The following is a 26,688-nucleotide window of genomic DNA, read 5'->3' as shown; positions in this document are numbered from 1 at the left end:
ATAAAAACAAAACTTAGAACATTTTTGTAAAGTGTCATTTAAAATCAATTTTTTAATCTATCTGGAATTTAGGTTGCTGTATGACATGAGGTGCATCATGTAACATTTAATGCTACCTTGTAGTATATCTGTATCTTTGTTTCCTAGCTGAATTCTTTAAAAATAAAATTATCCAGAAGTAAAGTCTGGGTCAGATCTTGAGGACCTTTTGTTTTTTTCCTCCTAGGGCATTTTGATTGATCACTGTCTTGGGATGAAATCTATTTTGGGAATATAGAAAGCACATATTTGAATCTTGAATGGACTTGCTGCTTCAGCAAGAGTATGGAGGCTCAGGAAGCCTAGATTATGTGTATAGTATTAATAGAAAAATACAGTATTAATGAACGTGATTTTTAAAAAAAAAAACATTGGGACTTTCTATTTACAATACCTACTGACCTCCCCAGTTCACCCTAAAGACTCAGATACATGTGACCTTGCAGAATGACACTCTGTTGTGTAACTGAAGAAGCAGCACAAAATTCCTGGCCTTGTAGTGGTTGTTATGGTATAGAAGTGGCTCTCACCAGTAAGCAGGCAGAGCAGATTAAAAAAACCCAAAAAACCTGGTGTATGATGTTTAGTGATGCTAATGAGGAAAGTACTATAAAGTTGAATGTCCTACAAGCACATATCAAATAGCTGGAGGCCTAGAGTCCCTTTTGGTCTTGGAAAAACAGAGGCTGTCTGAGAAGACCCTGGCTGATAAATGAGAAAGCAAAGTAGAACAGGTCCCAGTTTTTTTACTCCTTTGACATGAATTCTCAACCTGTAAATACTTTCTTTGTGTCTTTTTCCTTAAAGTTAAGAAGAGGAACAATTGAGCTTCCCTTTGTGATCTGCCAAAAAATTGGGCTATTTAAAATTAAAATCTGAAAAAAATTTTAAAAAAATTTTTATTAAGAAATACTTCATATCTTTTTATTAAAACTGGTTCCTGGGTGAACACATTATTTATTTCAGCATTCTTTTATATTTGCTTAAAATATAGCATATAGTTTGCCTTCTTAGATATATAGTTAAATACCTAGAAATGTTTTCTGACTAAAATTTGAATGTGTGGCATTAGGATAATAAAATTATTAGTGTCAAGTATAAACAAGCCTGTGGATAAAGTCAGGAAATCAATAGGCTTGCTTCTCACCTGGCTATCCAGGACTGCCCATCATTTGGTGAAAGTCATAGTTTATCAAATTCTAGGAGACAAAGAAATGCAAACCTCAAGATTCAACAACATATTATTCACTCAGTGTTGTTAATCTTGGGTATTGGTTTCATTTAGGAATTGTAACCATTTTCAGGATCAGTAACTCAGTGAACATGTACTTAAGATCATATTCACTGTCATCTGAGTTTACAGAGGAATATCATTTTTCAAAAGTTCAATATAGGAATATGGTGAAAGTGTCAAGGAAATCCACTTAATTCATGAGAGGATGTACTTTGGCCATTTGCAAGCAGTAGGCAGCAATTATTAAATGGTAGCCATCAAGGCGTAAAGGATGTGAACCCAGGGATGAGTGGCCCATCCCAGAGAGTACTTTATTGTTTAGAAAGCTCTGATTAGAGGATACAGGAGATACTATGCTAGGGTAAATAAGTTATCCACTCAATTTAGAATCTGCCTGAACTTAGCATGGTAGGATCTATCATCTTATGTAGGATATTCATGTTTTGTAATATTGTTCTCAAAGGTTAAGATTATATACTGAATTGCCTGGATATTATTTTAATTAAACCCCCTACTGCATTTGTTATGTTGCGTTACAAATACATGTTTCACTTATTTACTTTTTCACCAGTGAGGCCCAGAAGTGTTTAATCTAATTGTGAGATTTTTTTTAAAAAGGCGAAATAATATTGGTATTAAAATTTTTACTTCATACAGAATTTTATGATTTGCAGCATATTCTCATTTCTTCAGTAACTTAGGAAAGGAGTCGTTATGTTTTCCTGTTTGCCAAATGAGTTTAGGTGGCTTAAGTCTTAAAAAAAACCTTTCAAGCATTAACAGCTTATTTAAACCTTTTAACAACAGGCTACAGATGAAAATGAAAATAGAGATTGTTAATGGTTTCTATAGCAGTGCAGGGCAAATTTTTAAAAATTAAAACAAGTTTTTAAGTTTTTTCTCATGGTATTGAATTTCTCCACAAAATAGTATTTTTTCTTTGTTTTTTGTGTTTTCAATTTGCTGCTATTCATTGTGGGAATAATTTAAAAGATGTGTGTTATTATTATTCATGTCTTTACAGGCAATCCCTATTCAACAGAGAACAGGTCAGCTCGCTTCTGGAATTAGCTCACCACCTCTCCCCACAGATTATCTGGTTGAAATTAACAAAGTTTTACTTTCCATGGATGATGTTGAATTATCACTTAATACTCCAGAACTAAGCTCTGTTGTCTATGAAGACTTCTCTTTTCAGGAAGATTCTCTGAAGGTAAATATCCAGACACTGCATTTGAATAGCTGCAGTTGACGTAGAAATAAAGCAAGGAATTTGTCATTGTGCCTACTTAGATTATCCATAACCTTTTACATTTGTGCCAAGGAATTAATAATATGTATGAAAAATAAACTTTTCCTATATCCACCAATGAAATACTGTCAAAAAATTTAATTTATTAAAAGTAGATATGGATTTTTAAGTATGCACAGTTATTAATGCTTTGCAACATCAGAGACTTTTTAAAATCAAACACGTGCACAAACCATATTCCTTTCTCGTAAACTTGATTGTCATTTGATGTAAAATGTTGACATTTATCTAGCCACCTATAACGATTTAAGATTGGCTAGTGCTTGGGTATGGAATGACATGTTGATTGTAAGTTAACTAGGGATCTGAAAGTTTTCAGTTAATTCACAAAACTAATATCAAGACTTTCATATAATTTGATTGCATTTATGTATCAAGTCACAATAAAATTGCTGATAGAGCTGATATGTTTGATAGCTCATTTCTGTCATTTAAATTAGTATTATTAGGTATTTGAAAATATAAATAATTTCTAGCTTCAAACACTTCATTACCTTTATGGAATGTTATTGAAGCTTTTTATATGTCCTGTACAAATGCCACTTTGAACATCTGTGAGGATTTTTTTTCCCACCATTAGGATATTATGTAACATTCCTCATGCTTTGGCCAATACAGGGTCTTATTTTTTAAAAAAGTTTCCAGTTTTGATAAGCAACAATTATGATGTCTCATTATTTTTAAGTAACTTATTCAATATAAATTTTTGGCCTCCTGTGATTCCATTCTTTTATCTCTTTGCTGGATTTTGTTAATGTATGACAATATATTCATAGACTATCAAAGACCAACTGGACAAACTTGGAGAGCAGATTGCAATCATTCATGAAAAACAACCAGATGTTATCCTCGAAGCTTCTGGACCTGAAGCCATTCAGATCCGGGATACACTTACTCAGTTGAATGCAAAATGGGACAGAATTAATAGAATGTACAATGATCGTAAAGGGTATGTTTAAATGAATATTTAATTTTTCAAAAAGGTCTATAAGTTCATATGTACATTAAGGTTAGTGAGGATATGTTTCAAATTCTTGTAATAGGCCCTGTTTAATAAATTGTGATGTAGTTCCTTAAAAAAGATCAGCTCACATATACATGATCATTTGCAATGTAATATACAATATTTTAACAATTAAGGAAGCACTTTTATTTATTTGTTTTTATTGAAGTATAGTTGACTTACAATATTAGTTTCAGGTGAACAGCATAGTGATTCAATATTTTTACATTTTATGCACCATACGAAGTTATTACAATATTATTGACTATATTCCCTGTGCTGTACATTACGACCCTGTGACATATTTATTTTATACTAGTAGTTTGTACCCCTCAATCCTTCTTCACATATGTTGCCCATTCCCCCTACCGCCTCCCCTCTGGCAATCACTAGTTTGTTCTCTGTATCTGTGAGTATTTTTCTGTTTTGTTATATTTGTTTCTTTTGTTTTTTAGGCTCTGCGTATAAGTGAAAACATACAGTATTTGTCTTTCTCTGTCTGACCTGTTTCACTTAGCATATACCCTCTTGGTCTCTCCATGCTGTTGCAAATGGCAAGGTTTCATTCTCTTTATGCCTGAGTAATATTCTTATATATATCTTCTTTATCCATTCATGTGTCGATGGACATTTAAGTTGCTTCCATATCTTGGCTATTGTAAATAAAGCTGCTATGAAAATGAGGGTGCAGATATCTTTTCAAGTTAGTGTTTTTGTTTCCTTTGGATCTATTGCCAGAGGTGGAATTGTTGGACCAGAGGGTAGTTATATTTTTAATTTTTTGAGGATCTTTTATACTGTTTTCCATAGTGGTAATACCAATTTACATTCCCCCAACAGTGTACAAGGGTTCCCTTTTCTCCACATCCACACTAGCACTTGTTATCTCTTGTCTTTTTGATGAAGATCATTGTAACAGGTACGAGGTAATGTTTCATTGTGGTTTTAATTTGCATTTCCCTAATGACTAGTGATGTTGAGCATCTTTTCATGTGCCCATTGGCCTTTCGTATATGTTCTTTGGAGAAATGTCTTTTCAGGTCCTCTGCCCATTTTTTAATTGGATTATTTGATTTTTTGATATTGAGTTGTGTGAGTTCTTTATATATTTTTGATATTAACCCCTTGTCAGACATATTGTTTGCAAGTATCTCCTCCCATTTGGTAGGTTGCCTTTTAATTTTGTTGATGGTTTCCTTTGCTGTGCAAAAGCTTTTTAGTTTGATGTAGTCCTATTTGTATATTTTTGCTTTTGTTGCCCTTGCCTGAGGAGATATATCCCCCAAAATATTGCTAAGACCTATGTCAAAAAGCATACTGCTCGTATTTTCTTCTAGGAGTTTTATGGCTTCAGGTCTTACACTTAAGTCTTTAATCCATTTTGAGTTTACTTTCATATATGGTGTGAGAAAATGGTCGAGCTTCATTTTTTTTACATGTACCTGTCCAGTTTCCACAACAGTGCTTATTGAAGAGATTGATAGTATATATAGAAAATTCTAAAGACTCCACCAAAAACTACTAGAACTAATAAATGAATTTAATAAAGTTGCAGTATACAAAATTAATGTACAGAAATCGGTTGCATTTCTATACCCTAATAACAAACTATCAGAAAGAGAACTTTAAGAAAAAAATCCCATTTGCAATCCTTTTGCATCTAAAAGAATGAAATACCTAAGAATAAATTTAACCAAGGAGGTGAAAGACCTGTACTCTGGCAACTATATGACATTGATAAAAGGAAGTGAAGACAACACAAATAAATGGAATGGTATACTGTGTTCATGGATTGGAAGAATTAATACTGTTAAATGTCCATACTACCCATAGCAATCTACAGATTTGGTGCAATCCCTGTCAAAACACCCATGTTATTTTTCACAGAACTAGAACACATAATGCTAATATTTGTATGGAACCACAAAAGACCCCAAATAGCCAAAGCAGTCTTGTGAAAGAAGAACAAAGCTGGAGGTATCATGGTCTCTGACCTCAAACTATATTACAAAGCTATAGTAATCATTACAGTATGGTACTGGCAGAAAAAGACATTTAGATCAATGGTATGGAATAGAGAGCCCAGAAATAAACCCACGCACATACAATTAATCTACGACAAAGAAAGCAAACATATACAATGGAGAAAAGGAAGCACCTTTAATTTTTAGTATCTGAATAGTGTCCATTTTCTTTAAAAATCTTGAAAAGGATTTTCAGTAACGTTCAATTTCTCCACACACTTGATGATTAATGTGAGTGAAGAGCAGAGACAGCTACAGGTAATTGGAATCCATATGTAACCCCAAAGCCTTTTTAAAAAAAAATAACCTTCTGTTTAATAGAATGTTTTTGAGCCTCCTTCTTTCTAGTCTTTGACCAGGCCTATTAACAGGTAGAAACAAAAATTGGTAAGACTTTTGATGGTAGCTGTGTATGTATGGAAAGTCAAGTATGATGTGAAATAGCTCAATATAAATTACAGTGTAAGAGTAATGTTAACACAGAAAAATATACCAGAAAACCTTAGAGACATACACACAAAAATAGGCATGGTGTTCTTCATCTTCTTTTATTTTGTTTTAGCTTACATATTTCACATGATTATACAATCCTTGGAAAGGTAACGTTTAATAATCTTTTGGTGTATTTCTTTGTATCAATTTTTAAAAACTTCTCTGTACATTTAAAGAATATCCTCTTACATACAGCTTTATGCATACTTCTGACTTTAATTAGACTTGATTATTAGATGAAGACTAACTTGTTAAAAAATAATAACATTTTAAGGCTCTAGATTGCATCACAGTACTGGTCATTGTAACTCTGCCAACAACATATGTGAAAGTGTCCTTCTTACTGAACCCTTGTTAACACTGACAGATTTTTTTTTAGACCTTTGCCAATTGTATAGTGATGGATTACATCTCAATATGATTTTCATTTCTTTGATTATCAGCAAAATTCCAATATTTTTACATATGTTTATTGGTACCAGTGTTATTTCTTGTGTTAATGGGTAGGTCATGTTCTGTGCTTATTTTTCTATCATAGTATTATTATTTACTTCTTAATTTGCAAAAGCTTTTTTCGATATTAAGAATATTAACCATTCATATTTTTTGTTCATTGCTTAATTACTCACAGCTTTCCATGTACCCTTTGTCTGTGTTAATGGTGTTTTTTGACATATAGAAATTTTAATTTTCTATAATTATATCTTATGTCTTTTCCTTTGTAATTTCATTTTGTTTTTATGCATATAAATTACCTTTTCATTGTGAGAGTAATTAAATATTTATATATATTTAAAACAATTTTGCTTGATTTAAAATTTACATGTAAAAACTAAACCATCTGAATTTTATTTTGATATGTATTTTGTTTTAAGGCTCCAGTTTGGTGGTTCTATACACCAACTCTTTTTTTTTTTTTTTTTTTTTTTTTTTTTTTGCGGTATGTGGGCCTCTCACTGTTGTGGCCTCTCCCGTTGCGGAGCACAGGCTCCGGACGCACAGGCCCAGCGGCCATGGCTCACGGGCCCAGCCGCTCCGCGGCATGTGGGATCCTCCCAGACCGGGGCACGAACCCGTTTCCCCTGCATCGGCAGGCGGACTCTCAACCACTGCGCCACCAGGGAGGCCCCCAACTCTTTTTTTAAAATTCTTTTTCATTAGCAATATAGTTCCCTGTGCTATAAAGTAGTACCTTGTTGTTTATCCATTCTATATATAATTGTTTGCATCTGCTAATCCCAAACTCTCAATCCGTCCCTCCCCCCTTCCCCCTTGACAACCACAAGTCTGTTCTCTATGTCTGTAAATAGCAACTCTTTAGTACCAAGAGTAGGGGCCATGCATCCCTACTTTTTAAACACTCCCCAGCTCACTTTTTTATGCAGCCTGAATTAAGAAACACTAACCTGTTCTATTTTGCTGTGTTTTTCTTAAATAAACAACCAATTTTCTCTATATTTTTTGCTGAATAATTTAACTCTCCATTATTGTTGGTGATACTTCCTTTACCATAAACTTAAAGGCATTTCAACTTCATATTTATTTAATTTTGCTAATTCTGCCTTCTCACACCATTAGTTTTAGTCTAATACATAACATTTTCATTTTTAAAGCATTATTAATTTTTTCATCCAGCACAGTAAATTTTCTCTAATTATTCTAACATTAAAATTCATATTCTTTTTCTATATTTATTCTTCCAGTAGAATTTTAGTCATCAATTTTTGAAAAAATGGTGAATTTGAAATGTAGTCTTTCACTCATCTGGGTCCTTTTCTGTGTCCTCAGTAAGGTTTTGAAGATTTGTCTGCATCTTTCTCCCCAGGACTATTACTTGGTAGTTTTGTGCTTTTCTTATTGTTGGTTAGTGTAAAGTTGATGTATGGTAGCTTATTTCTGCATTTTCTGCCCTGCGTGTGTTTGTGCGTGTGTGTGTGTGAGTGCGTGCATGCACGTGTGAGTGTATGCCTGTGAGTATGGGTATAAATTTGATTTTCTTGGCCTTTCTTAGTATACTGACCATTTGTGTATAATGATAACTTTTCTTCTTTTTTTCAATTATCCTATTTGCATATATGCATCTGGCTAATGTGGCAGAATTTCAAGAACGTTATGATTAGTAACGTTGATTGCAGATATTCATGCCATTTACTTGATTATAAAAATTTTAACTTTTTAGAAAATACTTTATTCCATAGTTTTTTTTAACTGAGCACAGAACAGTATTCTCTTATGTTAGGAAAGTCTTCTCTATCACATTTTTATTTTATTATTTTGTTTTCTGTGTTTACTAGATTTCACTTGCTAGGAGGTTGTCTCTCTTATTTTCTTTAGCCCAGCACTTGGATGCATTAGTTGATTATGTTCTTATTCTTATTCCTAATTTTTATTTAGTTTTTGTCTTCCAACCTTGGTAACCTATCCTAAAATGTTTATTTTTCCCCATTCCTATGTGCCCACTTTTACAAGCAATAAGTGAGCACTCCTTTCTATTCTTTTCATAGAACATGGAGGCAATGGCAAATATCCTGTGCTTTCATGGTTTCATAACCGTTATCGGTCATGACACCTGGGTGACCACCAAGTCATTTGTCTATGCCAGGTCTCTGTGCTGTTTTGCTTATAAAATTTTTAAAGTATTGTTGGCCTGTGGTAAAAGATAAATACCATGAAAATAAACAGGTATCTTTCTTTGAGAAGTCCCTTCTGCCTCCTTTGTAATGGTTCATGGCATTAGCTTTCATATTTTTCCTTAATAAGTAATTTTAGGACCATCTTAGACAAACAGTGGAACAGTGGAGAAATAAGCCAGTTATTTCTTCCTTCTCATCTTAGATCCTTGGATCTTTGTGTATCTTCTCTCCTAAGAATGTCTTCCCAGATATTTATCCTCTGTATCTTCTTTGTGCCTCTCACTGCTGTGTGGACAAAGTTCAGACTCCTTATCTTGACCTTAGAAGCTTTTTAACAGTGTTCTCCAGTTGGCCTAATTTCTAATACCTTATACGTACTGCTCAAAAACAAGTTTTCTTCACTTATTTCACATAAACTTGATTAAAATTTCCTTTACCTTCTTTACCTTCCCAGCTTTCTGATTCTTACTCAGAATTCCATCTTTTACCAGGAATAGTTTTCCTTCTTAATTTAATCAGTCATTCTTTTTCCATCATTTAAAAAGTGTTTAAAACTCAGTTTCGTCATAGAAGACTTCACCTATCCACCTACCTATGTATACCTATACCTATCTATCCGTGCACCATTCATTTAATGAATATTTATTGGGTGCCGACTAATGAAGATTGTCTTAATGTATTCTCTTAGTGTTTTGTTTGAAGTGCTTTTATTTTCATTACGCCCAATAGAACATTGCTTCCCTGTGGGCACTCAACAAATATTAATGGAATTTTTATTCAGTGATTTTCATGGAAGAAGGAAACATAAAGATTATTTAGGAGTTAGCGATGTCAGGGACCATTTTATTATTTTAGAAAATAATAATATTACCTTTTTATTATATAAACATTTTAGTAGAATCATTAAAGTTTCAGAGATCTCTTCTAAACTTCTCCTAGTACCACTACTCTAAACAAAGAGGCAGAGGGAAATTCTTTAGGATTCCAATCCAACAGAGCTTTTCTTTTTTACACTTATATGTTCCAAATATGACAAGCACTGGAGTTTGGCTTTATCTCATTTCTAAAGGAGTTATGTTTGAATAGAAGTCTTGATAGTCTTTGTTTCATTGCCTAACCTGAGCTTTGCAGGCACTCCCATCCTGTGCTGTGTTCAGGTCAATGGAACACACTGGATTAGTCCCCGCACAGAGTATGTTAGTCTGCTAGGGCAGCTATAATAAGATACCACAGTCAAGGTGGCTTAAACAACAGACATTTATTTTCTGTCAGTTCTGGAGGCTGGTACCAGAAGAGTTAGTTTCCGGTGAGGCTTCTCTTACTGGCCTGCAGATGGCCACCTTCTCACTGTATCCTTACCTTACATGGCCTTTCCTCTGTGCTCTTGAAAAGAGAGAGAAAGAGACAGAGAGAGAGAGGCAGAAAGAGGCAGACATAGATATCTCTGGTCTCTCCCTCTTATTAGGACAGCAGTCCTATGGGATTAATGACCCACATGACCTCATTTAACCTTAATTACCTCCCTAAACACCCTGTCCCCAATATAGTCATGTTGGGGGTTAGGGCTTCAACATATGAATTTTGGGGGATGCAATTCCATGCATAACACAGAGATAATAGACTGCAAGGAAATTTTTTTTTAAACATCTTTATTGGAGTATAATTGCTTTACAATGATGTGCTGGTTTCTGCTTTATATCAAGTGAATCAGCTATACATATATCCCCATATCTCCTCCCTCTTGCATTTCCCTCCCACCCTCCCTATCCCACCCCTCTAGGTGGTCACAAAGCACCGAGCTGATCTCCCTGTGCTATGCAGCTGCTTCCCACTAGCTAGCTATTTTACATTTGGTAATGTATATATGTCCATGCCACTCTCTCACTTCGTCCCAGCTTACCCTTCCCCCTCCCCGTGTCCTCAAGTCCATTCTCTACATCTGCGTCTTTATTCCTGTCCTGCCCCTAGGTTCTTCAGAAACTTTTTTTTTTTTTTTTTTAGATTCCATGTATATGTGTTAGCATTTGGTATTTTTCTCTTTCTGACTTACTTCACTCTGTGTGACAGACTCTAGGTCCATCCACCTCAATACAAATAACTCAATTTCATTTCTTTTTATGGCTGAGTAATATTCCATTGTATATATGTGGCACATCTTCTTTATCCATTCATCTGTCGATGGACACTTAGGTTGCTTCCATGTACTGGCTATTGTAAATAGAGGTGCAATGAACATGGTGGTACATGACTCTTTTTGAATTATGGTTTTCTTCAGGTATATGCCCAGTAGTGGGATTGCTGGGTCGTATGGTAGCTCTATTTTTAGTTTTTTAAGGACCCTCCATACTGTTCTCCATAGTGGCTGTATCAATTTACATTCCCACCAACAGTATACTGCAAGGAAATTTTGAAGTGTTTTGGCCTTTGGGGTTTTGTTCTAGCTGGGAACTAAGTGTTCTGGAAGTAAAACACGCTATTTTTTTCCTAAGGGAATAGAGTAATTAATCATATTTTACACTTCATGGTGTTTGAAATGTTAAGTGTTTAAATTTGGGTGGGTTAACATGCCTGCAGCTAATCTCTCTTGATTTTCCAAGCCAGAGAAGGCTTCTTTTCAGTTAAAACGCTGCCTAGTGTGTGTGTATGTGTGCATGAATATGGGGGGTGGTGTGGTGTATGCAGATTGCTTTGCTCTTGGTATGATGCATGTTTCTCTAAGAGGAATCATTAACTGTAATCCACTACGGAAACTGGTCTTACAGAGCAGTGAGCTGTGAATTCACTCATTTTGAGGCTTTCAGTTTAAATGAGGTTTGAATTTTCATTTTAGAAAATTGCTTCTAGACGGTCCTGGAAAGTTGGGAAACCTATTTTATTTTGTTTGTTGTCCTCTAGTTATTTCGATAGGGCTGTGGAAGAATGGAGACAGTTCCATTGTGACCTCAACGACCTCACACAGTGGATAACGGAAGCTGAAGAGTTGCTGGCTGATACTTTTGCTCCAGATGGTGGCCTGGACTTAGAGAAAGCCAGGATACATCAGCAGGTGAGTGCTTTCTGTCAGAGGATGAGGATCTGCTAAAAAAGGTGGCATATTTATTTAGTATGCGCCATTTAAGACAGATTTCGAAAGTAGGGGCTCACTATATTAATTTTTCAGGAGTATATAGACAATCTGTAATTTTTGTTCAAGTTCTAGTTTCTAGTTTTAAAGGTTTAAGAGAAAATGGTTATTTCGGTTTTTAATAAGGATTTTAAAGAAATTTAAATAAAAAAATACTCTTTAGTGGAATATGTGAAAAACAATTTTATTTAAAAAATTTTATGTTTATAATAACACTTGTAAAATTTTGTACTCAAGACTACATCAAGGCCAGAACGATATCTGCATACCTCACCTCTATTTTCTATACTTAAACAGTTAGGCATCTTATGTTTCTTTGTATCATTGATCATTATCATAAAAGTAAATTATTCTTGAGCTATATCAGGACAGCTGCTCATGTAAGTCTAATTCAGTCTTGGGAAAATATAACACAATAGCTAAATCAGTTCTACTGATAATAATGGGTCGTTAAAAATAATGGTTGAAAGCAAGCAAAATTTCATTTTACCATTGTTGAAGATATTTTCTCTTTTATTAAATTTTTAAAATATATTTTATGTAGAAGGCTTCTGAGGAGTTAGAAAATGCTTTTATTTTTCTCATAAATATGTTAATGCATTTTTTCTTATTTTTAGAGTTATAGAGAAGTGCTTAAATTTGACTTTAAAATATCCTTTCTTAATCCGTTGCTTAAAAATTTACAGACCAGTGAAGCAATGTCTCAGTAAAATGCACATTGAGGGTTACTTATATATGGTAGGACGTAATGGTATATAGGGGTAGATGGTTTAACATTTTTTTAAGAGACACTTTCAAGCACGTGTATAGAAGATAGGCAATTCACTTCAATCAAACATGATTGATGCTTATGCGTCAATGTAAACAGCAGTGGTTTATTTTATGTTATTAGGCTGTCCTCTTCCACTCTATTTTGCCTGATGACATTCATGACATTCATGAGAGTGGGTTAGATTTCAAAATAGATTTCATTTAATGTGTTCAATGAAATGTAATTGAAGTGTTAAAAATGGCTTTTTCATATACGTAAAATATCCTTCCAGGGCTTTGTTTCTCTAACACTTAAATTGACACCACACCAATGGTACCTGGGTGGATTCATTACAGAACAGTTTAGTTTAGAAGTGGAGGTAATCTTGAGTTGTTCTCTGTCACAGGAGCTCGAGGAGGGCATCGGCAGCCACCAGCCCAGTTTTGCAGCACTAAACAGAACTGGGGATGGGATTGTACAGAAACTCTCCCCGACAGATGGAAGCTTCTTGAAGGACAAGTTGGCAGGTTTAAACCAACGCTGGGGTGCAATCGCTGCAGAAGTGAAGGATCGGCGGCCAAGGTGATTTAGCCATGATAATTTACATGTCAAAAAAACCTTTATTTCTCTTTTTCCTTTTTATTATGATATGTGACTATGTGGCAGAAACTTGAAGTAGGTGGAGGAACACTCTGGACTCCCAGTCTGAAGATCTGGATTCAGAGTCAGGCCTCTCCCTCACTCGTATCCTGACCGGGCCTCGGGGTCTTCATGAGTAATCCCTCTCACTCGGTAGTTCTTGGTGTCTAAGGGTGTCCTATATCCTTATATGTCAGTGCTGAGTACATAGTACAGTTCCTCATTGATGTGACATAATAAATATAATGTATTATTGTGTGTTTTTATGTCAGATTATGTTACAATGCCCCAGATTTTATTAGGGTGTCTTCTGATTACAAACACGTTTGATTACCAGTGAATATAATACTCAACATTACACATATTATTTTAGATATTACTGTACAGTTATTTGAAGTTATGTTTTGAGACAATCAAGTTTTAATGGATGATTCCTACTTAATACATTTCATCTCATTAATGGCTTTTTTTGGGGGGAGCGGGTTAATGATAGTTTTGGGTTAAAAAGTCCCAGGTAATTTTTTTCCTGCTAATTTTAACTCTGTAGATGATGTATTATTTTACTGATAAGCTATTGTTATGTTAAAGGCTAATCTAATACTTTATCAAGTATATAGTATGACATAAAATATTGAACTTTGAATATTTGGCTTATGGCTGCTTTTTATAAAATAACATCATCTGTTATTTTGTGTGTTTTGGTAGGAGTCAAATCATAGTTTGTGTGTCTTGGTTGAGAGGTTGCCATGTGGAAGAGACAGGGTTTGGCCTCATTTAATCGTCACAACTACTCTCTGAGGGGACTATTTAGACCCATTGTACAGCTTTGGAAACTGAGGCTCAGAGAGGAGAGGTTAAGTAACTTGTCTAGGGTCTCACAGAAAATTAGTGACAGTTCTAACTTATGCTCTTAAATACTACGCCTGTAAAACTTGGGAAGACCTCAGAGTTCGCTGGCCAAGTTTCCTCCCCTTTGAATGAAAACTAGGATATCTTCTTAGAGTGTCACAAAGACTAAAGGAGACGGTGCTTGTAAAAAGTATTATTCTCTGCCTATTCATAGTAAACACGAACGACTAAGGAACTCAGAGAGACTAAGATGAAGAAAATGTTTAAAGGAAAAAATGATCTGATGTGGTTAAATGACACATTATTAAGAAGGTAGAGTGTTGTCACAGACACTGGGGTGATGGATTGTGGAATTGAGGCATCTCAGGGGAGGTATCCTGAAGCTGGTTTTGAAGCATTTACAGCAATTTTCCATAAATTCCCCTTACGGATGGTCTTGTAGGGAAAAGGCACAGAACAGACAAGGTGGGAGGCATTAAATAGTATGGCCAGGTAAGAAATCTGTGAAGGTTGGATGGTGAGGAGGCTTCAGGGGACCAGGGGCAGGATTGGAAGCTGAGGTCCCATAGGATTTATGTGCCATGGTAGTGAGTCGGCAGGGAGAGTCCTTCTAGCTTGAAAATGATCTATCTCTCAGGTCTTCTTAAGGAAAAAGATGTACCTGCTGGCATAGTATTAACAATAACTGCAGGAGTTCCCTTAATCAGTTTCAAATGGCTCTCTGTGGAACGTGGTAATTATTGCTCCTGGGACTAACAAGGTGAAGCTAATAAATGTTTTGCTCATTTTTTTGGAAGAGAAAAGAATAATGAATCTCTTCTCCAGCATCTTGTATTTTAACTAAAACAATATTTGTTTTCATAAATTCCTGTTTAACTTTACTTCAGGTTGTAATTTATCTCAAATTGGGGCCACCTTGCAATTTTATGGGCTTATTATGTGTACTGTTATCAGTCGTTGAGAAACAGCACACAGCTCAATTTATTTTTGTATTGAGTGCCAGTCATTAAATATTTACACAGTTCAGCAACTTATGGTGTTATTCCTTAATGAGCAATTGTTACCTACTGTTTGAACATGAATTTATAACTTGTTTTTACTTAGTGATAACATTTAAAATGTAGATTATATTTAGCTAGTTTGCAGATGAAAATTTTGTGTGACTCAAATATGTCTTACTGAAATTACTTGATAATGTTAGCTTTCTTCATAGATATATTTTCAAAATACTAAATTAGTCATGATTATGAAACATTGGAAATTTAAATTACAACTTTTTTTTTTTTTGAAACGCAAGGTCTATAGTAGTATTTGAGTTGTTTCCAAAGTTGTTATTTAAAGACTCTTCAATACAGAGGGTAAATTACCTGTTTTGGTACTGGTAGTCTAAACAATTTGTACTATTGCTTTATTTATTTATTTTTTTAAAACTTGAAGCAGTGTTCTCTCCTGATGGATACTTAAAAATGAAAACTTGTGATTTTTTAGTGATTGTCATTAATTTTTTAAATTGAAGAATCGTTTATTTACAATGTTGTATGTGTGAGTCTCAGGTATGCCACAAAGTGATTCAGTTTATATATATATATATATATATATATATATATATATATATATATATTCTTTTTTATCGATAGATTCTTTTCCCTTACAGGCTATTACAAAATATTAAGCATAGTTCCCTGTGCTATACAATAGGTCCTTGTTGGTTATCTATTTTGTATATAGTATTGTGTATATGTTAATCCCAAACTCCTAATTTATTCCTCCCCCCTTTCCCTTATCAGTTTTTTAAACATTAAAATAGTTTATTTGTGATTAAAAAGAAAAAGTCATAGACATAAAAAATGTAAATCCTTATTAGGGATGACATAATGTAATTCATTTAAAAAATCGCTTTCTATTTTTAAACCAGCAGCTAATAGCAGCAGCTATAAAAATGATACCACCACCAAGCTCTAAATAGCTTCAAACTCTTTCTTAAAAATACATAATCTTGTTTGTCATATGAGTTCTAGTCATATATCTTTTGACAGATGGTTTATATAATTATAAATGTTATTCTTATAACATTAAAAAGATGTAATTGAGGCAGTTTTTTTTTATATTCATATGACTGTTTCCTTATAGCCTTTAAAACTTTGACTTTATTTTTTCTAGATTTTTTTTATAACTTGGTGCTATATTCAAATATAATACTATTTTAATGAGCTAATCAAATTTCTATTTTTTCTTGTCTTTCTTAATATTTGTAAAAATTTCCCATTCTCAGTATCTTGCCTTGTTCTTGTTCTTTCTTTACTATGAATAAAGTAGAGTAATAGTTGCAACCTAATGTGAGTAATATGTCATATAATGATACTTTTCTATATCCATGGAGTACTCATAAAGAATTATGTATTTTTCCTTAATTATTTTAGATAAAGACATTTTTCATGTTTTCTTTTTAAAACCTCCATTATGTTGTACAGTGGTATCTAGCTTAAAATAAGTCCTTTGTATTAAATTTCTATATAGTTTTTCATGATGAGAGAAGACAACATTATTTAGTTTTAATGTTTTTTAATTTAATGAAGGAAGAAATCTTATTATGTTTGCAAATAATCTTTGGTATTGCAGAATGTATGTATTACTATTAACACTCATTTACAAATACATATTAAAATAATACATATTAAATAATTATTTTGTGTGTGTGACATATTTAGTCAGAATATCTAATGCAAATATATAATGTTCTAGTTAATTGGATATTTTTTCTCAGTATTTTTCAATAATATAATCTTTTAGGTTAAAAGGAGAAAGTAAGCAGGTGATGGATTATAGAAAAAGACTAGATGAGATTATCTGTTGGTTAACAAAGGCCGAGAATGCTGTGCAAGAAGGATCAACCACTGAGCTGGAAGAAAACCTGCAAGAATTAACAGTAAGTGGTTCATTTGTCTCTATATTTGCCAGTGCTTTTTGATGCATGAATATTTTCACTGCAAATAAGATACTGCATGACTGAAGAAGAAAAGGGGAAGAAACTTTGTCCTTTTTGGTAAATGTGGTGAACTTTAAAGAGGAATATCTTTTTTTTTTTTTTAATTTTAAAGAGCAGCTGTCATTTTATTCTTGCAGTGGTAAGGCTTCACACACATAAAAGTAATAAGTCATGTGGTCTCAGTATTGGACCAAAGTTTTCTGGAATATTTCAAGCAGACGTCATCATTTTAGAATATAATAATGCTGTGAAGTATAGTTTTTTGCTTTTGGACTTAGAAGATAATTACTGATTACTATCTATAAAACTGAGTCCTATAAGAAGACTCAAAGTGAGTTGAGAGTAACTCACTGCAGCTTACTATGGACTTAGCATCATGGTTGTATTAATCAAATTTTCTTTGTTGATCTGCAACCAACAAGAATTGTTTATAGTTGTATAGGTATACAACATATAAAAATACATAAATATATATAGATATGTTAATATACCCAAATATCCATACATTTTTATATCCACAAATTTTATATTTTTGTGCTAAGAATTAAAGTACTTGTAGTAGAACAATAAGCATAATGTGCTCACATTTTTACTAAACAAAAAGAAATTGTGTGTGAGTGTGGATACACACATCTGTGTGCAACAAAGTATACCTAAAAGGATACCCACTAATCTGATAAGAGATTTTTTCTAAAGGAGTATGATTGAGGTATTGTGGGAGAGAAACTTTTAATATTGATGAAAAATACATGGCAAACAATTATTAAGTTTTCTTTTCAAAATGTGACAAATATCTAACAAACTTGCTCCTGTCTTATCTAAAAATTTCAATAGTTTTCTTAGAATATGCCTTTTGTAAGCAATTTGGGGGCAGTCACAGGGGATGGGACAGTATATTAGGGTAGGTAGAGATAAGGTAGAGATGCATGCATAAAATGCTCCTGTTTTTTCTGCGTTTTTTTTTTTGGCCTTTCATTAGAATAGACATTTTATTAGCAAAGAACAGAATGTTAAGTTGTCGATGTAAATATGATATAATATGACCCTGTTAAGAGACAGGGGGTCAGGGGTAGTAGTTCATGTACACACAATGCACACTGAAGGTGGGAGGTCATTCCCAAATTAGTTACAGTTTGTTAAGATAAGTTCAGGCTTCTTAGAAGTTTATTTTCCATTTAAGAAATTAAAAGTCCACATTTATAGGAGTACAGTAAGTTGCTGACATACAAAGGAGTTCTGTTCTGAGAGCGCATTTGTAAGTCCAATTTGTTTGTAAGTCCAACAAAGTTAGCCTAGGTACCCAACTAGCACAATTGGCTATATAATACTGTACTGTAATAGGTTTATAATACTTTTCACAAAGATAATATGTACATAAAAAACAAACACAAAAAATAAAGAAAACATTTTTAATCTTTATAGTACAGTACCTTGAAAAGTACAGTAGTACAGTACAACAGCTGGCATACAGGGGCTTGCACACACGTTTGCATCTTTGAAAGTTCGCAACTTGAAGGTTCATATGTAGGGGACTTACTGTATTTCCAAAGAGATTCCTAATACAGTTCTTGATCTTTTTCTGGTATGACAACCTTTTAACCATACCTCTCTTCTGACTCCTTTAGGACTTAATCCAGGAGATGGATGATCAAGCTGAAAAACTCAAATGGCTGAATAGAACTGAATTAGAAATGCTTTCAGATAAAAGTCTGAGTTTACATGAAAGAGAAAAAATTTCAGAAAGCTTAAGAACTGTAAATTCGACATGGAATAAGGTGTGTGTTAAGAATTACTGCGACACCTTTCTCATGTTTACTGATTTTGTTGTTAAAGAAGTGGAATCAGGCAACTGTTTTACTTTTAAGTATACCCAAATATGGCCACATTTTATTAATGCTTGCTAATATTGATAATTATATTTTTTTTCATCTCTCATGGATAGAAGCATGTGTTCTCAAAGAATACTTATTTTACATGGAATTTTTTTGGCCTAGGAGATTTATACATTATATACTATATTAAATAATGAGTATATATTAGAATTAGGCAATAAAATGCTAATAATTATACTCTGAAAATGAAAGCATTAAAATAACTTTGTGATGTTGCATGTGACTTTTCACATACGTAGATTTATTTTTAATGATTTTATTCATTCAACATGTATTTACTAGGTTCCACGTGGGATGTAATGGTATGTGGCTATAAATATGACTAAGATAAAGTCCTTTCTCTCATACTGTTACTTTTTTTGCAGCTGAAACAGAGGTAGATAAAGTAATAGATTTCTATATATTTTGGCTTGGGTACATACCATAACAGAGTGTGAGGTCTGTCTGGGACATTGAATGGATATGTTTCTGCCCTGGTTTGGATAGGTCCCATATCAGTCATTTTCCTCCCTCTCTATCCTTTTAAAATGATAGCACTCATTCTATATCTAATGATTTGGGTGCTTTATTGATCTAGCCTCTCTGCTTGAGAAATACCGTCTTGATGAGTTACCGTTACTGATGACTCACACATCTGTATCTCTGGCCTGGACTCTCTCATTACTCTAGACTTCATCACAGCTGCCTGCTCAGCATCTCCACTTCAGTGTCTAATAGGTATCTCAGACTAACATACAAAGTCAAACTCCTGATCTCCACCTCCCTCCTGTGCCTTAGTATACTTCTCCCACCTCAGTTAGTGGTAATTACATCCTTCTTGTGTTTTATGCCAAAAACCCTGGACTCAGTCTTATGACATGTGAATTATATCTCAATTAAAAACAAACAAACACGTAAACCTTGGAGTCACTATCATCAGCTTCTCCTTCAAAATACCTGTCTCTTTGATGGGACGGTTTGAATGGATGGCTAGATGACTAGATACATGATAAGGCAAATACAGCAAAATTTTAACAATTGTACATATTGAGTGGCACATGGGTGTTCCCTGGGCAATTCTTTCGGCTTTTCTTAGGTTTGCAAAATTTCATAAATTTGACCATTTCTCACTACCCTGTGGCCACTAAGTTGTTTCAAGCCACCGTCATCTCTTGTATGATTCCTACAATGGCCACTTCACTAGTCTTCCTGTTTCCTCCTTTTCCCTTTGTCAGTCTCTTCTCAAGAAAGCAGCCAAAGTATTTGTTAAAACATAACTCAGTTTAAGTAACTCCCCTGAACAAAGCCCACTAATGGTATTCCATGACATTCAGAGGAAAGGCCAAAGTCCTTACTGTGACTTATTAGGTTCATCATGTTCTGGCTTCCTGTTATCTCTCTGACTTCATCTGCTACTCTCTCTCCCTGTGCTGCTTTCCAGACTTGTTGGCCCCGTGTCAAACATGCCAGACTCAGCTTGTGCATATTCAGTCAGAGCACATGTATTTATTTAACACAGAGGATGTCAATGGGTATTGTGTAGAATAGGGTATCGTGGTCACTTTGGGAGCACGATGTTAGATAGAGCCAAACCTTCCTTTATCACAGGACTTCACATAGATTTTACACTAATTATGTGAATTACGAATGTCTAAGACCAAGCAATGCTTACTCTGTAGAGAATTTCAACAAACACATTTTAAGAAATACTAATCTGAGATATTTCATTCATTCATGCTTTTATTCATTCACTTAATAGGTTTTTTACCAGACTCTCCTTTTATACCAGGCACCATTTTAAGAGCTAGGAATACAGCAAAGAGCATGAAAATGCTTCTAACCCAAAGAGCTTATTGTGGGTAAGACAAGTAGATAAACAATTATAACAAAGAGGTATCCATGGGGACATAAAGGTAGGGCACCTACCTGGCTTTGGGTGATAACCGTGGAAGATTTTGTGGAGATCATATCCAAGCTAAGATAATAAAAGATGAATGGGTATTGGTCAGATGGAGAATGGAGGAAAAGGCATTGCAGGGAAAAGAAGCAGTAAGTGAAATGGTCTAGAGGGGACAGAGAGTGAATCTGGGTCCTGGAAGTAGCTCAATATGAATTGGAAGGACAAGAGATGCTTGCAGAGACCTAGGGGCCTCACCATGCATCACAAGGAATTCGAGTTCCGTCTTGAGGCTATTTCACCACCTTGAAAGCAGTGGGAAACTGTTGGTGGGTTTTAAACAAGTTACATTTTGAAAGATGACTATAGCTGCACCACAGAGATGGATGGAGTGAACCCAAGGATGGTTATGCTTGGGTTATACATCAAGTAACTCCTCTGAGCAAAGCCCACCATCCAGATCAGGGTAACTGATCTGGAAAAATAGTTAGAGTCATTAGACAACTTTGTGAAGAGAGTGTCAAGGAGGCAGATGATGAATCCATATTTGGACACGTCTGAATGTACAGTTGACAGGGAAAGCTGGACTGAAGATACGTTTTGGGGAGTCTTCAGCCTCTTAAAACTCCGCATGATAAGTGAAACCATTAGAAACCAGGACCCAGGGAGAGAGGCCAGTATCGCGGGTTAGAAGACCAAAAAACCTACCCTGTAGAATGTTGGTATTTGGTGGATGGGCAGAGGAAAATGAGCCGGGGAAGGACACTTAGAAGATCAGTCAGAGAGGTGGGAGTAAAATCAAGATTGTAGAATACTAACAAAATGCAAGGGAGAGGGAGTGGCAGCATTAAATATTGCAAAGGGGCAAAAGGCAGTTAAGGACTGGATGACGTTCTTGATGCTAGTGGAGTTGAGGGTCAAGCAAGACTGCAGTGGATAGTGGTTAGTGAAAGTGGACACAGAAGCTTAGGCACTGAGGGGGAGGAAAGTGGCGGCATTATCATTTAGAAGGACGCTTCCTTTTCAGAAAACATAACCGTCTTTATTTATATACTATCCTTCTCTTTCTGTTTGGCCTGATGCTCTAGATATGCAGAGAAGTGCCTAGTGTGCTGAAGGAACGCATCCAGGAACCCTGTTCTGTTTCTCAGACAAGAATTGCTGGTAAGATACAGTTTATTTCTTTACAAATTTTTTTATACATAGCAAAATTTTATGATTACGAGCATTGTATGTGAATTAGAAAAACTTATTTAAAAACACAATGCAGTGGTGATTTCTTATTCTGCTTTCAATCATTTGAAAAGAACATCTTCTCTAAACACAAGACATATTTCACTGCCCAGTGCGTGCAAGGCATTCCCTCTCATGGGAGGTGAGACTTTTAGCCTTTCCTGGGACCAGAGTAGAACCAGATGCTGCTGGAGGCAAGGGAAGAGGCAAGGTGAGGACACTGAAAAATAGTTTTCTTGGGACATTTTGAAGTGAACAATTCTCCTAACTCGCTGTCCTGATTCTGTTCTTATCTTACCACTCCTCGATAATCTATTCTTCTGATAGCAGCTAAGTGATGCTTTAGAAACAGGTTTGATGTCACTCCTTTGATTTCAGTCTCTTAATCACTTCCATCATACATAAGTGAGTTCTACAGTCTTACCATGGTCCAGAAGACCATGTGTGATCTGTCTGCTACCTGTCTCTGTAATCCCATTTCTTATCACTTTTTCCTTTCTTCATTCTGCCTCAAACACACTAGTCTTCTTGCTGTTTCTAACATGCCATGAACATTTCCATTTATGGTCTTTGTGCTCGCTGTTTCTTCTTTCTTTCTTACCCAAATGTCCTTCCCTCAGATATTGCGTGTTTCACACACTCAGTTCGTTCAGTTCTCTTCTCAAATATTCCCTTCTTAGATGAACCTTTCCTGACCTGACCACCCTATGTCAGATACATCCTGTCTCTCTCCAAGATACATCCTGTTTCTCTCCAACTTCTTGCATTGGTTTTACTTCGTGACGTATATCCATGCACCCCCACCAGAATGCAAACTCTGTGAGGTCAAGGCCTTTGTCTTACACATTCCCATACCTGTAGCATCTAGTCAAGTGCCTTGCACATTGTAGGTTCTTAATAGATATTTGATGAAACAATGAATGAATATTTAGGTTGTTTTCAATTTTTTTAAAGTACAAAACGTGACAGTGAGGATTGGTCAGAATGATGTATGAGGCATTCTCTAGGGTATGTGGTGGTGAATCATTGGGGTGATCGTGGTGAGTACGGGCAACTTTACTTTGCTAGCTGCTGCCTAGACTAGTTGTTCCAGGTTACCCTTCCACCAGCTGAATGTGAGGCTTCTCATTGTTCTACGTTGTTTCCAGCGCTCCAACATTTTATTCCCAGGACTGCTGTGTGCTTTTTAACATTACTGATTACCCCCAAAGGCCTTTTGTTTGTGTGAGTTATGTCTATCAATATTTACCTAATTAGAAAGTAAAACTGAGAAATTTCAAGTTATGTTTGTCAACTTGTTAAAATAACAATAATAAAAAAATTCTGTTAATAAAATAATATATTTTATAAGATATTAACATAAGAAAGCATATTTTCCAAAACAACAAAAAAATAGAAAAGTGATATGACATTACATTTTTGAAAATCTTTAAATTTCTGCCATAAGAGAAGACACCTGGATTCTTGTATCTGCTTCTTCATTCGCTCTATTGTGATATCATATGTCATGTAGCCTTGAGTAAAACGCCACTCTACATTTGAGAAGGAATGAGCAGGAAGAGGCAAATAACTTACTATGATGATGAGCGTAGTTTTGGCATCCACACCCCTTGGAAGGGTCTCTAGGGACCCAGAGCTCCCCGGACATCACATGTGGAACCTATGACCTGTGGAGATAAGACACTTCATTTTAATTTGCATTTCCTTAATTACCTGTGTGCTTGAGCCTTTAAAAAATATGTTTATTGTCTTTCTTATTTCCTCTTCTGTGGATTGTTGGTTTATGTTTTTTGAGTTTGAAAAAGCTACTTTTGTTACTAATTCCTTGTCTGGAATGTGCATTGCAAATACCTTCTCCCTTAATCTGTGGCTTTTAAAATTTTTATTTGTGGTACTATTTTCAGAATTCTTAAACATTAATGATCTATTAATAGCTTTCCTTTTTGTGATTTATTTTAGAAATCCTCTATTACTCTGAAGTCATAAAGATATTCTTCTATATTTTACAGTTTTAGTTTTCATATGCAGGTCCTTAATTCCACTGAAAATTAATTTTCCTAAGGTGCACGTGAGGTCAAAATCTGTCCCATCCCTACTAGAGAATGGACTTGAGGATATGGGGAGGGGGAAGGGTAAGCTGTGACAAAGTGAAAGAGCGGCATGGACATATATACACTACCAAACGTAAGATAGATAGCTAGTGGGAAGCAGCCGCATAGCACAGGGAGATCAGCTCGGTGCTTTGTGACCGCCTGGAGGGGTGGGATAGGGAGGGTGGGAGGGAGACGCAAAAGGGAGGGGATATGGAAACATATGTATATGTATAACTGATTAAATTTGTTATAAGGCAAAAAAAAAAAAAAAAAAAGAATCTGCAGATTGTTCCAGCTTCACTAGGGTTGATGTACCAGGGATCTCTGCAGTACACTTCTTGGGGCAGCTTCCACTTCAGGAACTGGGCACATATAGTTAAGACTTGCCTACTCTCCTATGAAAAGGATTATCAGAGATCAGCATTTTTCAGCTGAAGTTACGTTTCTTTGAATAAAACTGACACTAAAGTCCAATATGAAAAGCTAATAAACTCAGAATTATCCTGGTTGAAGTGAGGTGGGAGGTGGAAAGGAACCAGGGTTCTGCCCTCCTTCAACTTTCTCAAACAGTCCCTAAAGAGAACCCATAAAATCTTCAGGGTTCTGGGGAAGATGTAGAAACCACTGGTCTAGGGCAAAAGTGAGAGCTATCAAGTGTATTACCCAGACCAGAGATTTGGGCAGGAGTTCCCACTACCCCATGCTCTAGAGATAGGGCTCCTACGCCCACTCACCGCTCCTATGTCATTTTCCTCTCACTCTACACAAGGGAGTGTAGCTCCCGTTCTCACAGGCCTTGTGAAATCTCTAGCTTGGAAGAAACTTTGGGGAGTATTGATCTTTTCTTGGTCACGATACTTGAGCAAAATTTAGCAAGTGGGCTTCTTCTCTACTCACTGCTCTCAGCAGAATGGCTCCCATGTACCATATGACACCCCTGGTGAGGCTCCAAACAAGTATTTTGTCCCAGACCCACTAGATATTTGGGCCATTAAAATTCCTCTGGGGACTGATGGGAAAACAAATTAGTTCAGCTACTTAGTTAGGAATTTGTAAATATCTAGTAAAGTTAAAGATACCCCCCCCCCAAAAAAAAAAAAAAAAATCTGTCCCATCATCTTCCCGCTGCAGCCATGGGTCACCACTTTTCCCAGCATCATTTATTGACCAGTAAATTCCTCCTCATTGATCTATAATGTAGTCTCTGCCAAGGTCAGGCTTCTCTGCCACCTATGCACTGTGGCTGTTCTCTTCTAGTGGTCTGTTTGAATGTCTGGATCTGTAATACACGAGGTTAATCATTCATTATTAGCTGAGTAATACAACTAAATATCGGGTAGGGCATGACCCTCTATCAAATATAAAATGTTTTGACTGTTCTTGGCCCTTTTCTTTCCTATGTTAATTTTAAAATCAAAATTTGAATGTATAATTTGGTCAAGTTACACACAAACCTGTTGGGATTTTTTTTATATTGTGCTGAATTTACAGATTGACTACATTTTTTAGAAAATTATTTAAGCCTCATTTAATATACCTTATGCTAAAGTGGGTCTAGATAGATCTAATAATTAATTCAACCACCTCTTGTGTAAAAACTAAAGAAAAACAATTACCAGTCTCCCACTGTTCAAAGTAAGACAAAAACATACAAACAGAAAATATAGAGAAAATATATGTCAAGTCTTTGGAGAAGACAAGAGTAAGTTCTGAGAAAACAGTCCCCCAAGACAGATTTATGGATTTGCTCAACTGAACTATGTTAACATCTATATGATAAAAAGAAAACAAATTAAATACTAAAATAGAAACATTGTTTTCAGCAATGTGACGGGGTTTATCTTTCTTGCATAAAGAGTTCCTCCAGGGCTTCTCTGGTGGCGCAGTTGTTGAGAGTCTGCCTGCCGATGCAGGGGACATGGGTTCTTGCCCCGGTCCGGGAAGATCCCACATGCCGCAGAGCAGCTGGGCCTGTGAGCCATGGCTGCTGAGCCTGCACGTCCAGAGCCTGTGCTCTGCAAAAGAGTTCATCCAAATTGATAAGGAAGCAGATAAAGAACACATACAGTTATAAATTATACCATATTTGATTACCAAACATGAAGAATATTTATCCTCACTGGTAACCAAAAAGACATGAAATGAAGCAATGGTGAAAGATGTGTGTTTATCCGTAGAGATAGAATTTTGTTTGTGTGGATGCAGGATGTTCATCAGTTCCACACACTGCTGGAAGTCTATATTTCCAACTTTTAAGGAAAACAGTTTGGCAATCAATAGTAGATACATTAAGTTTTTTCATATTTTTTTAACCTAGTAATTCTGTTTTGGGAAATTTCTACTAAGATGTCAGTCAGAGCTATAAAGAATACACAAAAAGATACTTCTTGCAAGTTCTTTTTTTTCCTGGTTTTTGTTGGGTTTTTTTGCAAGTTTTCTTTTTAATTCAACAAATATTTATTGAGCACCTACTATGTGCCAGGTATAGTTCTAGGTGTCAGGGTTTCA

At 35.2% G+C, this 26,688-nt stretch overlaps 1 protein-coding gene across 9 annotated transcripts in view; it reads left to right on the top strand.

Annotated features, from left to right (window-relative positions):
- The window catches only part of UTRN (utrophin), a 527,828-nt gene that overhangs the window by 227,570 nt on the left and 273,570 nt on the right, over window positions 1-26,688 (top strand). For all 9 annotated transcript variants that reach the window (XM_082634331.1, XM_082634332.1, XM_082634328.1 and 6 more), the window contains 7 exons: window positions 2,298-2,486; window positions 3,362-3,534; window positions 11,633-11,783; window positions 13,019-13,194; window positions 16,891-17,026; window positions 18,712-18,861; window positions 21,943-22,018. In XM_082634331.1, the coding sequence (XP_082490457.1) occupies window positions 2,298-2,486; window positions 3,362-3,534; window positions 11,633-11,783; window positions 13,019-13,194; window positions 16,891-17,026; window positions 18,712-18,861; window positions 21,943-22,018 (1,051 nt within the window). The remainder of the gene's footprint in view (window positions 1-2,297; window positions 2,487-3,361; window positions 3,535-11,632; window positions 11,784-13,018; window positions 13,195-16,890; window positions 17,027-18,711; window positions 18,862-21,942; window positions 22,019-26,688) is intronic.

The sequence above is a fragment of the Mesoplodon mirus genome (genome assembly GCF_964341445.2).
Source record: "Mesoplodon mirus genome assembly, chromosome: 10".
Taxonomy (NCBI): domain Eukaryota; kingdom Metazoa; phylum Chordata; class Mammalia; order Artiodactyla; family Ziphiidae; genus Mesoplodon; species Mesoplodon mirus.
This window is presented reverse-complemented; position numbering and strand designations above follow the sequence as displayed.